The 12,300-nt window shown below is 40.8% G+C and overlaps 1 protein-coding gene across 12 annotated transcripts in view; it reads right to left on the reverse strand.

Annotated features, from left to right (window-relative positions):
* The window catches only part of EML5 (EMAP like 5), a 294,529-nt gene that overhangs the window by 141,680 nt on the left and 140,549 nt on the right, over window positions 1–12,300 (reverse strand). For all 12 annotated transcript variants that reach the window (XM_073349378.1, XM_073349377.1, XM_073349376.1 and 9 more), the window contains exons 14-15: window positions 11,267–11,453; window positions 7,605–7,710 (exon numbers count right to left, since the gene is read on the reverse strand). In XM_073349378.1, coding sequence (XP_073205479.1) covers window positions 7,605–7,710; window positions 11,267–11,453 — 293 coding nt within the window. The remainder of the gene's footprint in view (window positions 1–7,604; window positions 7,711–11,266; window positions 11,454–12,300) is intronic.

The following is a 12,300-nucleotide window of genomic DNA, read 5'->3' on the forward strand; positions in this document are numbered from 1 at the left end:
AGCCCTGGTTGGGATGATTTAGTTGGGGATTGGTCCTGCTTTGAGCAAGGGGTTGGACTAGATGACCTCCTGAAGTCCCTTCCAACCCTGATATTCTATGATTCTAAGACCAAGGTGGGGCTGAGAGGCTTGCATCTGGCGGCTCACTCTAAGAGTGGAGGACCAGTGCCTGGAAGTCAGTGACAAATGCCTCTCTGGGGAACGGTGCTGGGGAGACAGGGACCAGTGCTGTGGCAGCGAGTGGTCTCGCACCGGCGGAGACTGATGTATTGAAGACCATCTAGGGGACTGAGACCTATGCTGGGGTGTCAGCTGATGGGAGGTGGGTCGGTACCAGGAATTCAGAGACCGGTGCCTTGATGCAGGAGACCGCGGGCACAGTGCCGGGGATCTGGGCCATCTAGCCGGAGACCGAGGTTCCAGAGCTGGGAGTCGTGGTTGCAGAGTCGGGGAATGGACGCTTCTGCTCTGGGGACTGACGATACCCCACTGCCCTTAGAAGTAGTTCCATGGTTGGCTTGCCCTTGGATTGGGGAGCCTTAGTCGAATCTGTTGCAGGACACAGCGTGGGCAGTACCAGAAGGGTGATTAGGTCCCTAGCCACCTGGAAGGTCTTGGGCATCAAAGACACTAAGAGGTGCTGGGGTCCCCAACCATGCCCAGGAGTCGGAGGTGGATCCCTGGACGGGCTGGGGGTGTCCAGCTGGAGAGATGTCCCCTTGGAGCTCCAGGGTGACCGTGAGGCCTGAAATTGGTCCTTTGCCCAACTCCCTCTTCCCCTCTTTACTCTGTGCCAAGGAGCCACGCTCATTTTTCTGGCGTTTCTTGGGTACCAGCGAGGGGAAATGGTGTCGGGCAGAACTCGGAGCTAGCGGGGCACTCAGGAGTGGGAGGGTTCCGACACTAGGCGAAGTGCAGCCTTCATGAGGAGGGCCTTTAGGCAAATGTCCCGCTCTTTTTGAGTCCTGGGCCGAAAGTTCTCACAGATTCTGCACTTCTCCTTTATGTGTGAAGCACTTTAAGCAGCACTTTAAGCAGCTGCTATGGGGGTCACTAACAGGCATAGGCCTGTTGCAAGTTGAACAGGGTTTGAAGCCCAGAGACCAGGGCATGCCCCGCTTCGGGGCAAAGTCCCTGCTGGAACTCTAACTCACTAACACTTAACACTTAATCACTAACTAAGTACTAACAACTATATAGAAAGAGACAGTCAATAGGCTGTTAGAAACCACTATCCACCTGCGAGGCAAGAGGAAGGCGCTCCGACCAATCATCATGGGCGATAAGAAGGAATTGAGAAGGCGTAGGGCCAGTGGCACCTCATATACCGGTATATGAGCACAGCACTCTAGAGGGCGCCAGAGCCGGCCCTATGGATACCGCTAAGGCAAAAAATTCCGACAACTGTGCATGTGGGCAAGCACGCACTTAGAATGGAATCGCATGAACGAGCACTCGAAAAAGAATAACAAGTTCTTCACCATCTGCTTATTGGACTTGTTGCTCGTTGTGATGGTTTGGGAAATCTATGTATATCTCATGAATTTTGACTGGTTTTATGAACTCTATGTATAACTCTAATTCTCAATGTGTACAAAATTAGCCATTTGCTAACAGGGAGGCTGTCACATCTGGAAACAACTACAAGACAATCCAAAAAATCATTAATATGGAATGACTTTGCCTTGGCAATATAATGGATATGCTAAACAGATTGGCCAAGATGAAGAAAACTGGCTCTTCTTCCCAGGTTGTCTGGGGCCCTTGTTGGATCAGTGGAAATACCCCAGCAGTAAAGGAGAAATAAAGTAACAAAGTATAAGAACTGGCTTTTAAAAACTCAAACTCTGGAAGGTTTCAGGAAACAGAGACATGCATTCTGAGCTAGAGGGAATCTTTTGACTGCTAGACCTGAACAAACTAAGGAGAGCTTGTTGCAGGGGCAGAGAAATGGACCTGGAGGTTTACCAGGAGGTGAGGAGAGTCTGGGGACCCTGCAAAGACTGACTAAAACCCAAATGGGCTCTTTTAGTGGTGAGGACACTGAAGGGACAGTTATTCTGTGCAGATTTTGTTATTTTTGCATGGATCTGTAAGTCTGGATGCTTTCTCTATGAATAAAATGTGTGTATATGTTTAAGGGATTTACTTTGCAAAGCCTCTGGATTCCTTGTCATAACTGTTATATGTTCCGGAAGGGTTAAACAGTGTACAAGATTACCCATGAGGGTGGAGCTCTGAGCTTCTTCATTTTAGAGAAGAAACAAATAAAAGAGGACATGATAGAGTTAAATAAGAATGTATGATTAGCCTATGGAACTCATTGCCACAATTTATAATTGAAGACAAGAACTTAGAAGAATTCAAAAAGTTTTAGCCTCTCATATCAATTTCCACTACAGAATTATTAGTATTGTTTAATTTTTCTGCTGGCAGTGAACATCATGTACTATGTACTTTCCAAGAGTTTGCATTAAAAAACAAACACACAAACAAATAAAAACAAATAAAACAGAGATGGAGGTAACTGGGTATGATAAATAATATACTGTTTTGGTTTTTTAAAAGCTAAATAGATAATTTCAAAATGCTCACACACTATGCATAGTCGGTCAGTTCATTTCTTGTATGCATCATGATATAAGAGGGTCTTTAGGAAGAATATGAATATGCAGAGGGTACTGGCTTTGCAGAGTGGCTGAGAAAGGACATTATATACACAAAGAGGCCCTGTATTAGAATGTGCAGAAGTACCTCTGAAAGAAGCAGATAAAAGAGGTGTTCTGCACCTCTCTCTGAAACAGTGAGAGCGGCCACGATCAGAGAGTGAATACAGGACTAGATGAGCCAGTGGTCTAGTCCAGTATGTCAATTGCTGCACTTCCTCCTGTGCAAGAAAAGATAGAATCTAGCCTTCAACTCATCTTTCTAAGATACAACCTGTTAAAATAGCTGCTAACATGCAATGTTGCTAATATTTACCCAATGACTGATTAAGCCAGAGAACTGACAAACAGAAAGAGTTCTAGCCATGAAGACAATAGTCAAAACAATGCAAATTTTAAAAACTGTTCTGTACGAATTTCATCTTTAGCAGAAGCAAACAGGTGTTTTGTTGGAACCTGGAGGAGCTCAATATTTTATTAAAACTAACTGATTTTTGCTGATGGTCTCACATCAGAGTTTATAATTTTTGTTTATTGCAGTTTGAGATAGCTCAACTTTGCTCCTAAAGAATGAACTGAAATGCCAAAGAATGGATTAATTTTATTACTTGGTTACCAAAGAGGTTTTATGTTTATTTTCCCAGAGCAGATACTAAAGAATCCAAAACATGATAAGAAACATCATGATAAGAAAAATTAGTAAAGAGAAAAAATGAATAAAAACAGATTTTACATTTAAAGATTTGTGTTTAATGTATATTATTCATTAATAACAACTTCCAAAAGCAGCACTAAAAGGCTTAAACTCTTCAAAGGCTCAATTAAAAACAATAGTTTGGGACGCCAAATTCTTTTAGAAGCCTCAAGGAGTCTTTGCAGTGGATTTTCTGAAGTAAATTTTTGGGGAATTAAAATAAAAGACATGAATGCTCGCATAGAAAGTTTTGTCCTTCTGACAGTTTTTAGAGGAAGAACAACATTGAAGGTCCTTTACTGGCAGAGCCTAGCCTGTAGCAGTGGCTCTCAGGATTGGTCTTCCTCTAAAGTTCCAAGGAGGCATTGCAGACTCATTGTTTAAGGCCTTGTCTACACTACCAAGGTTTGTCAACAAAAGGCAGCTTTTGTCAACAAAACAGTGAATGTGATGCAACTTTTGTTGGCAAAAATGCTCCGTTTTGGTGACAAAATACAACCACCCCGAGAGACATAAATCTTTTTCCTCTAAATTTTTGTCGACAAAGTGCCAGTGTAGACACTACACCTGATTTTATTGCTTTAATTGGCCTCCAGGAGGTGTCCCACATTGCCCACTGTGACTGCTCTGGTCAGCAGTTTGAACTCCACTGCCCTGCAGCCAGGTAAACAACCATCTGCCCCACCCCTTAGAATATGGAGAGAGGAACCTGTACAGTCACAGCTGTGCTTGAGCCGTAGGAATTGGGATACATACGGGCACATTCCTCGAGGCTTGTGTGAAAAGAGCTACGATCAGGACATTCTGAAGTGCAGAGCAAAGATAAGGTAGCTGAGGCAGGCGTACCAAAAAGGTGAGGGAGGGAAACCGTTGCTCCAGTGCTGCACCTAAGACCTGAAATTCTATAAGGAGGTGGACACTATCCTCGGAGGCGACCCCACCTCCACTGCCAAGCCCTGTGGATACTTCGGCGGGCCGGGAGGTGGTGGAAAGAGGATCTAACCTGGAGGACGAAGTCACTGATTAGATGATGTGGAGTTCCCGGCGGGGTCGCCCGGTGGGGCAGGCAGCCAGGAACTGTTCACCACTCCAGAGGTGTCTAGCCAGTCTCAGCGGTTACTCTCCAGTGAGCAAGAAGCAGGAGAGGAGACACCTGGTAAGTGGCTGTGGTTTGTGTACTGTGGAGGAGAGTTCAGGGTATAGAAATGTTTAAGGCTGTCTGTGTTTCTGTGAGCTGGACATTTCCCTGTGTAGCTAATCAGTACAGCAGAACAGGATGTTGATGCACATTGAGATCTCATGGGAATCCTCCAGAGAGATCTCCAGGAAAGTTTCCTGGAGGTACTCGGTAATTCTCTGCTGAAGGTTCCAGGTCAGAGCAGCTTTATTCCTTCCCCCATTGTAGGAAACTTTCCTGCGCCATTCGGCAATTATTTGTGCGGGGACCAAAGCAGCACACTAGCGAGCAGCATGGGGAGCAGGGTGGAAGCCAAAAGAATGTAGTAGATGTACCTTCATTTCCCTTCTTACCCTTAGCAGTGAGATGTCTTCTAGATTGACCCTTGCTTGTGGAAAAGTGTGGGAGAATTTTAGAATTTTTTCCCTAGTTAGCTGCATCACAACCCTTGCAGAGTGAGTGCTCTTTTCCCCATACAGAGCCCCCTTCCCCTCATCAACACTCACCATGCTTTGGGTGTTCGCAGAGATGTGTGCTTGCCAAGGGTCAGTGAGAAAGTGATTGTTATGTTGCAAAGGGTGTATTTTACTGAAATGTTTCAATGCCGTGAGTGAATTTAACAATGATGCTTCTGTGCATTGTTCCTTGTGCTTCGGCAGATGTGGCCTTCAGAAACACCCCACACACACTGGCCAAGCGTCTCTGCCACATAAGAAAGCGCCCAAGAAAGAGCAAAGAAGACATGTTCTAGCAGGTACTGCACTCCTCCAATGCAGAGAAAAGGGAATGCAAGGACTACTGGGAAGCCGAAAGGCAGGAGAGAAAAGGAAATCAGGAGTTTGTTAAGGACACTACTGAGCAGGTGATTCAAGTAATGGAGGAGCAAACGCAAACGCTGAAGTCCTTAATAATGCTGCAGACTGAGCGGATCCATGCCTGCCCTCCCCTGCAGCACATTCAGAATTCTTTTCCATGTCCCCTACCCCAAAACTCCGCCTGCACAGTCCTTTCCACTTTCTTGGACTTCTAGGTTTCCTCTTCACTCCACCCCTTCAGACAACTTTCGTAATGATAGCTGGACCTCCACACAGCTCTGAAAGTCTGCCCTTTCCTGGTACCTCCTTTCCCACCAAGTATCTTTGTGTGTTTGTGTGTTTCTGTGTGCTGTTTCTTGTGCAATAACAACAAAGTTTTTGAATGGTAACTCATCTTTGTTTGTTTTCTACAAACTGAGAAAGCAGGCACTGCCAACACATATCCAGGCAGTTTATTCATGTGCTTGCTGGAATGTAAAGCCCCAAATGCCACTGTTACTTCCTAGGAAAACTACATGTAATGTGAACGAGGAGTACTTGTGGCATCTTAGAGACTAACAAATTTATTTGGGCATAAGCTTTTGTGGGCTAAAACCCACTTCATCAGATGCATGGAATGGAAAATACAGTAGGAAGATATATATATATATATATACACACACACAGAGAACATGAAAAGATGGGGATTGCCATACCAACTCTAATGAGATAAATCAATTAAGGTGGGCTATTATCAGCAGGAGAAAAAAAACTTTTGTAGTGATAATCAGGATGGCCCATTTCAAAACAGTTGACAAGAAGGTGTAAGTAACAGTAGGGGGAAAAATTAGCATCAGGAAATAGTTTTTAGTTTGTGTAATGACCCATCCACTTCCAGTCTTTGTTCAAGCCTAATTTGATGGTGTCCAGTTTGCAAATTAATTCCAGTTCTGCAGTTTCTCATTAGAATCTGTTTTTGAAATTTTTTTGTTCACAGTTAGGGAAACCCATTTCTGCAAAGCCATCCACTATTTCACACAAGTTTCCCAGAGTCACAGTTCTTCATAGCAGGATGCAATTAATTGCCCTGCACACTTGCATTAACGCAGCCCCAATAGTCGACTTCCCAACTCCAAACTGATTTGCAACTGACCGGCTGCAGTCTAGAGTTGCCAGCTTCCACATATCGATTGCCACAAACTTCTCTACCAATAGGGCAGCTCTCATTCTGGTGTCCTTTTGCCGCAGTGCTGGGGCGAGCTCTTCACAGAGTTCCAGGAAGGTGGCTTTCCGAATCCGAAAGCTCTGTAGCCATTGCTTGTCATCCCAGACCTGCACGATAATATGATCCCACCATTTAGTGCTTGTTTCATCAGCCCAAAAACGACAGTCCACTCTCTGTAGCTGTTCTGTGAATGCCAAAAGCAATCTAAAGTTGCTCCTATCCACATCCCACAGCATGTCAGGCGACTGGGAATCTTCTTCACTTAGGAACTTCGTGATTAACTGCATTGCCATCCGTGATGTCTTCATGACAGTTAACAGAGCATAGGATAGCACTGCAGAATTCATCCTTTCTCACAAAGATGCTGGGGTGCACAGCAAAGAAGGCTGTTGAAAAATGCCACAAAAGAAAGTCGGAAGCCCATGGAGTCCTGGGACTGAAAGCAATGCATTATAGGACATTGAGCCTGGTCCCAAGATGCGCCGCGATCCGCTCTGCCATCCCACAACACCTAGCGACAGAAGGTGCCAAACTGAACTGTGGGATAGGTACCCACAGTGCATTGTTCACACTGTCGATGATAGTGCCCAAATTGTGGGCACGCTCTGCCGACAAAGAGAGCAAGTATGAACATGACATTCCAATTTTTATTAAGCCGATTTTTGAGTACTGACATCACTTTTATCAACAAAACTTAGTAGTGCAAACAAGGCCTAGGATTTGTGGCACTGCTTGTGACAAGGAAAGGACTAGTTATTATTAAAGTGATTCATTCCAGCTCTTTTGATTTGGAGAACATGCTCTTTGATCTCATTCCAGATGTGTGAAATTGAACAGTAGCTTCCTACAGAGAATATTTATTATTAGAGAATGTGTGTCATTTCAGGGTGATCACTAGAAAGCATTTTTAACCGCAAAACTTGAACGTGGTCCATATCTAAGCACGAAGAGGAGATCACACTTACAAATTGACTTGCAGTATACCTTCAAACAAAAAAGCAAGATGAAATATGTATATATATATATATATATTTTTAATATATTTTACCTGAAAAATCAACAGCACAAACGCCATACTGGTGATAGCCCTTTAATACTGACAGTGGTTTGATTGTCTCTGTATCCCAAATGTGTATTGAGGAATCTCGACCAACCTAAAATATAAAGGATTTTAGGCATTCTTTTGTATCATATTTTGTATTTTTGCTCAAAATAATAATTTTACCTTAAAATTTTAATTACATCAGTAAATAAACTGAAAAAATTAAAGTGATGATGTACTTCTCCCTCCCACCTTGTCTATAAAAATACCAAATATTATTGTAGTCCTAAAGTATCAACATGAAAATTCTCCCTCCTGCCTCGCACCTGTCACTCCCATGGCTGGCCCTAAGGAAGAACTTGAAAAAATTACCTACAATTAACTAACCTTATAATGGAATTCTACACTGAAAAGAGTATATTGTGGGAGGGTTGCATGTTTATTGTCTCAGTTATTTCTATGTCAGTTGTTTTCAGTTTACAAATAAAACTACTAGCTTGTAAACTACTCTACGCTCGAGAGCCAACATAACTTCTTTCCTTTTCATGCATCATTACCAGTAATAAAGGTTTTGCAGGTCAAATTATGTGATACCTATGCAATTCTATTACTTTCAGTAAGTTTGCAGCAATGCAGATGACTCAAATTTAGGATAATAGTCTCTTGGTGTCAAGAATATTTTCCTTTAGCTATGTTGAGCATGCAGGCATTACTAGTCTTTAGTTATCTGATCACTTACTATTTGTTCTACAGGTTTCAGAGGAACAGCCGTGTTAGTCTGTATTCGCAAAAAGAAAAGGAGTACTTGTGGCACCTTAGAGACTAACCAATTTATTTGAGCATGAGCTTTCGTGAGCTACAGCTCACTTCATCTGTGCCTCATTCAATACACAAAATGGCAGTGAACGAGGCAGACAGCTGCAGAAAGACAAAGGGCATTCCAATCTGGTTTAAGGCACCAGACTGGTCCCTAGGGTTCTACTTGGTTCTGCCACATATTTACTACATGATGTCAGGCAAGCTTATCCTAATGCGCATACCGGGGGGGGGGGCTGAATCAACATTTTATGGGCAACCTTAATTATAACATTTCTTAATTTAGTGCCTGACTTTACAATCTTAACGTTGTTTTAATACATATTTTAGAATCTACTATATCTTAGGTACATTTTTATTCAAATATTTTCACCTTTAAAAACGTGTACTATATAAAACAAAGCGGTTTACTGTATAATCAAAAATCTCTGACTAGGCCAAATTGTTTGCATTAATCTCAAACATATTTGTAAATTCTGGACAAAAAGTATTACCAATGTAAGGGTAAATTCTTTACTGAGAATTTGGTGAGCTGTCTAGTTAATAATCATTTGTCTTTATCTATACCAACAGTTTCTTAGACTCTGAGTTCACTAATTAAAACTCAAAATATTCTCTCAAGATCAAGCCATAAATTCTTGACGTGAGAACAAAGCATTTGAAAAAAGATGTTTATCAGAAAAGGATGCCTGTGAAAAGTACTAAAGGTATGTACTGTCTGTAGATTGATAAAATAGCATCTTATTGTAAACAATAACAGCACTGAGATTTTGAGCATACATAAAGAATTCAGACAGATGATAATATAAAACAGTCTAAACTGGAAATCCAGAGTATGAGAAAATTTGCTTTTGGCAGCTACCTTTAACATTGTAAAAATGTTATTTGTATTCAGTTTTTTTCTATATGTTATCTTACAGTGGCAACACAATATAATGTTGATTTTTAAAAAATAAAATAAAAATGTAAATGTATTCATGCTCATTTGAGAGTTAATCAGTTATAAACTCACTCAGTTGCCAAAATTGATGAAATATATCTAACTGGAAAGAAGTAGGGCTGTGGATTAATCGCAGTTAACTCGTGATTAATTAAAAAAAGTAACTGCGATTAAAAAAATTAATCGCGATTAATCGCACTGTTAAACAACAGAATACCAATTGAAATGAATTACATATTTTTGGATGTTTTTCAACATTTTCAAATATACTGATTTCTATTACAACACAGAATAGAAAAAGTGTACAGTGCTCACTTTATGTTATTTTTATTACAAATATTTGAACTGTAAAAATGATAAACAAAAGAAAGAGTATTTTTCAATTCACTTCATACAAGTAAACTGTAGTACAATCTCTTTATCGTGACAGTGTAACTTACAAATGTAGATTTTTTGTTACAAAACTGCACTCAGAAACAAAACAATGTAAAACTTTAGAGCCTACAAGTCCATTCAATCCTACTTCTTGTTCAGCCAATTGCTAAGACAAACAAGTTTGTTTACATTTACAGGGGCCTGCTCACTACTTCATATTTACAGTGTCACCTGAAAGTGAGAACAGGTGTTTGCATGGCACTTTTGTAGCTGGCATTGCAAGGTATTTATGTGCCAGATATGCTCAACATTCATATGCCCCTTCATGCTTCGGCCACCATTCCAGAGGACATGCTTCCATGTTGATGATGCTCTTTAAAAAAATAATGCGTTAATTAAATTGGTGACTGAACTCCTTGGGGAAGAACTGTATGCCTCCGTTCTGTTTTACCCACATTCTGCTATATACTTCATGTTATAGCAGTCTCAGATGATGACCTAGTATATGTTCGTTTTAAGAACACTTTCACAGCAGATTGGTACTGTCTTTGCGTTTTGTCAAATGTGAGATTTCTAAGGATACAGCACTCAACCCAACGCTTAAGAATCTTAAGTGCCTTCCAAAATCTGAGCAGGATGAGGAGTAGAGCATGCTTTCAGAAGTCTTAAAAGAACAACACTCCCATGCAGAAACTACAGAACCCGAACCACCAAGAAAGAAAATCAACCTTCTGCTGTTGGAATCTGACTCAAATGATGAAAATGAACATGCGTTGGTCCTCTCTGCTTTGGATCGTTATCGAGCAGAACCCACCATCAGCATGGACGCATGTCTTCTCGAATGGTGGTTGAAGCATGAAGGGACATATGAATCTTTAGCGCATCTGGCATGTAAATATCTTGTATGCCAGCTACGACAGTGCCATGCGAACACCTGTTCTCACTTTCAGTTGACATTGTAAACAAGACGTGGGCAGCATTATCTTGTGCAAATTGTAACCAAACTTGTTTGTCTGAATGATTGGCTGAACAAGAAGTAGGACTGAGTGGACTTGTAGGCTCCAAAGTTTTACATTGTTTTATTTTTGAATGCAGTTATTTTTTGTACATAATTCTACATTTGCAAGTTCAACTTTCATGACAAAGCGATTGCACTACAGTACTTGTATTAGGTGAATTGAAATATACTATTTCTTTTGTTTTTTACAGTGCAAATATAGAGAGCACTGTACTCTATGTATGGTGTTGTGTAACTGAAATCAATATATTTGAAAATGTAGAAAATATCCAAAAAATTTTAAATAAATGGTATTCTATTATTGTTTACCAGTGTGATTAATCACAATTAATTTTTTTAATCACTTGACAGCCCTAGAAAAAAGCTGAGGTTCTCAATTTTTAGACCTCTCTCTGTCCCCAACACAATTTCAAAAATTTACCTGCATATTTGTAGACTGCAAAATCCTAAATATGCATGTGTAAATTCACTAAAGTACTGTAACTTCAAATTTCTAATGCATATAAACATTTATCCTACCTGGCCTGTTGCCACGTAGTCCTTTAAGGGATGAATAGCAAGGCAAAGAATGTCATCATCATGACCCAGATAAAAGCGCTGTGTGTTCTGCTGCCGATTGTATACTACGCCCACTGCTGCAACATGGTATACAATTTCACCAGTCTGAGTGTAAAATAGATTACTCCGACAATCATAACCTCTGTAACTAATTAAAAAAATAGTTTTTAGATCAAGATCACAAGCATAGATGCTAAGTAGTTAACAATATAAAAACAATCAGGACACATTCAATTCTTAAATTAAGTAACACCTTACAAATGATTTACCAAGTACTACACAGGAGTATTAAAAATGATTCATATCTCTATTTCCAAAGAATACTACTTTACAAACTTCAATTAATATGCAAAGATCATTACATCTACCCCTAACTTGAAAGAGATTGTTTTTTAACAGTAATGCTTCAAAAGAAGTTTAGAACAGGAAGTAAAGACTAATATTTTTTTCCAAATGAAACTGCAGGGGGACTTTAGGTAGATTGCATGCAGTTGTACAGGTTGGAATTTGTCCAGAATACCAGGCTTAACATTTTCTTTCTACATCACAAGTGGCTAGGATCCTGGGTGAATTTGGTCAGGAGTTTTCAGTCAAAATGATTTTTCAGTGGAAAATGCATTTTATTTCAGGTTGGTTCAACCCAGATCAAAACATTTCAGTTTGTTGAACTGAACTAAAAGATTTTGTTTTGAGTCAGTTTAGTGTTCAACTACATCTGCCTGTGCTACTCCAGTGCTTCATGCTTCATTCTGTCTTAAAGGCTAGAGTCTGGGGCTGGACTTCATCTCTCTTGACGCACCATAGTTTCTCTTTTGATCCAACTGTGTGGTGCATCCTGGGAGTCATGTGACTGTGGATGCATCATGGGAGATGCAGTCCAGTTGATAAGGGAAAATGAAAGCATGAGGCACCCAAAATACAACTCCCAGAAGGAAATGCAGCACCACAGGCAGATGCAGTTGTCCAAAAGACTCAAAATAAAGCATTTAGTTTCA

Source organism: Lepidochelys kempii, chromosome 6 (genome assembly GCF_965140265.1).
Source record: "Lepidochelys kempii isolate rLepKem1 chromosome 6, rLepKem1.hap2, whole genome shotgun sequence".
Lineage (NCBI taxonomy): Eukaryota > Metazoa > Chordata > Testudines > Cheloniidae > Lepidochelys > Lepidochelys kempii.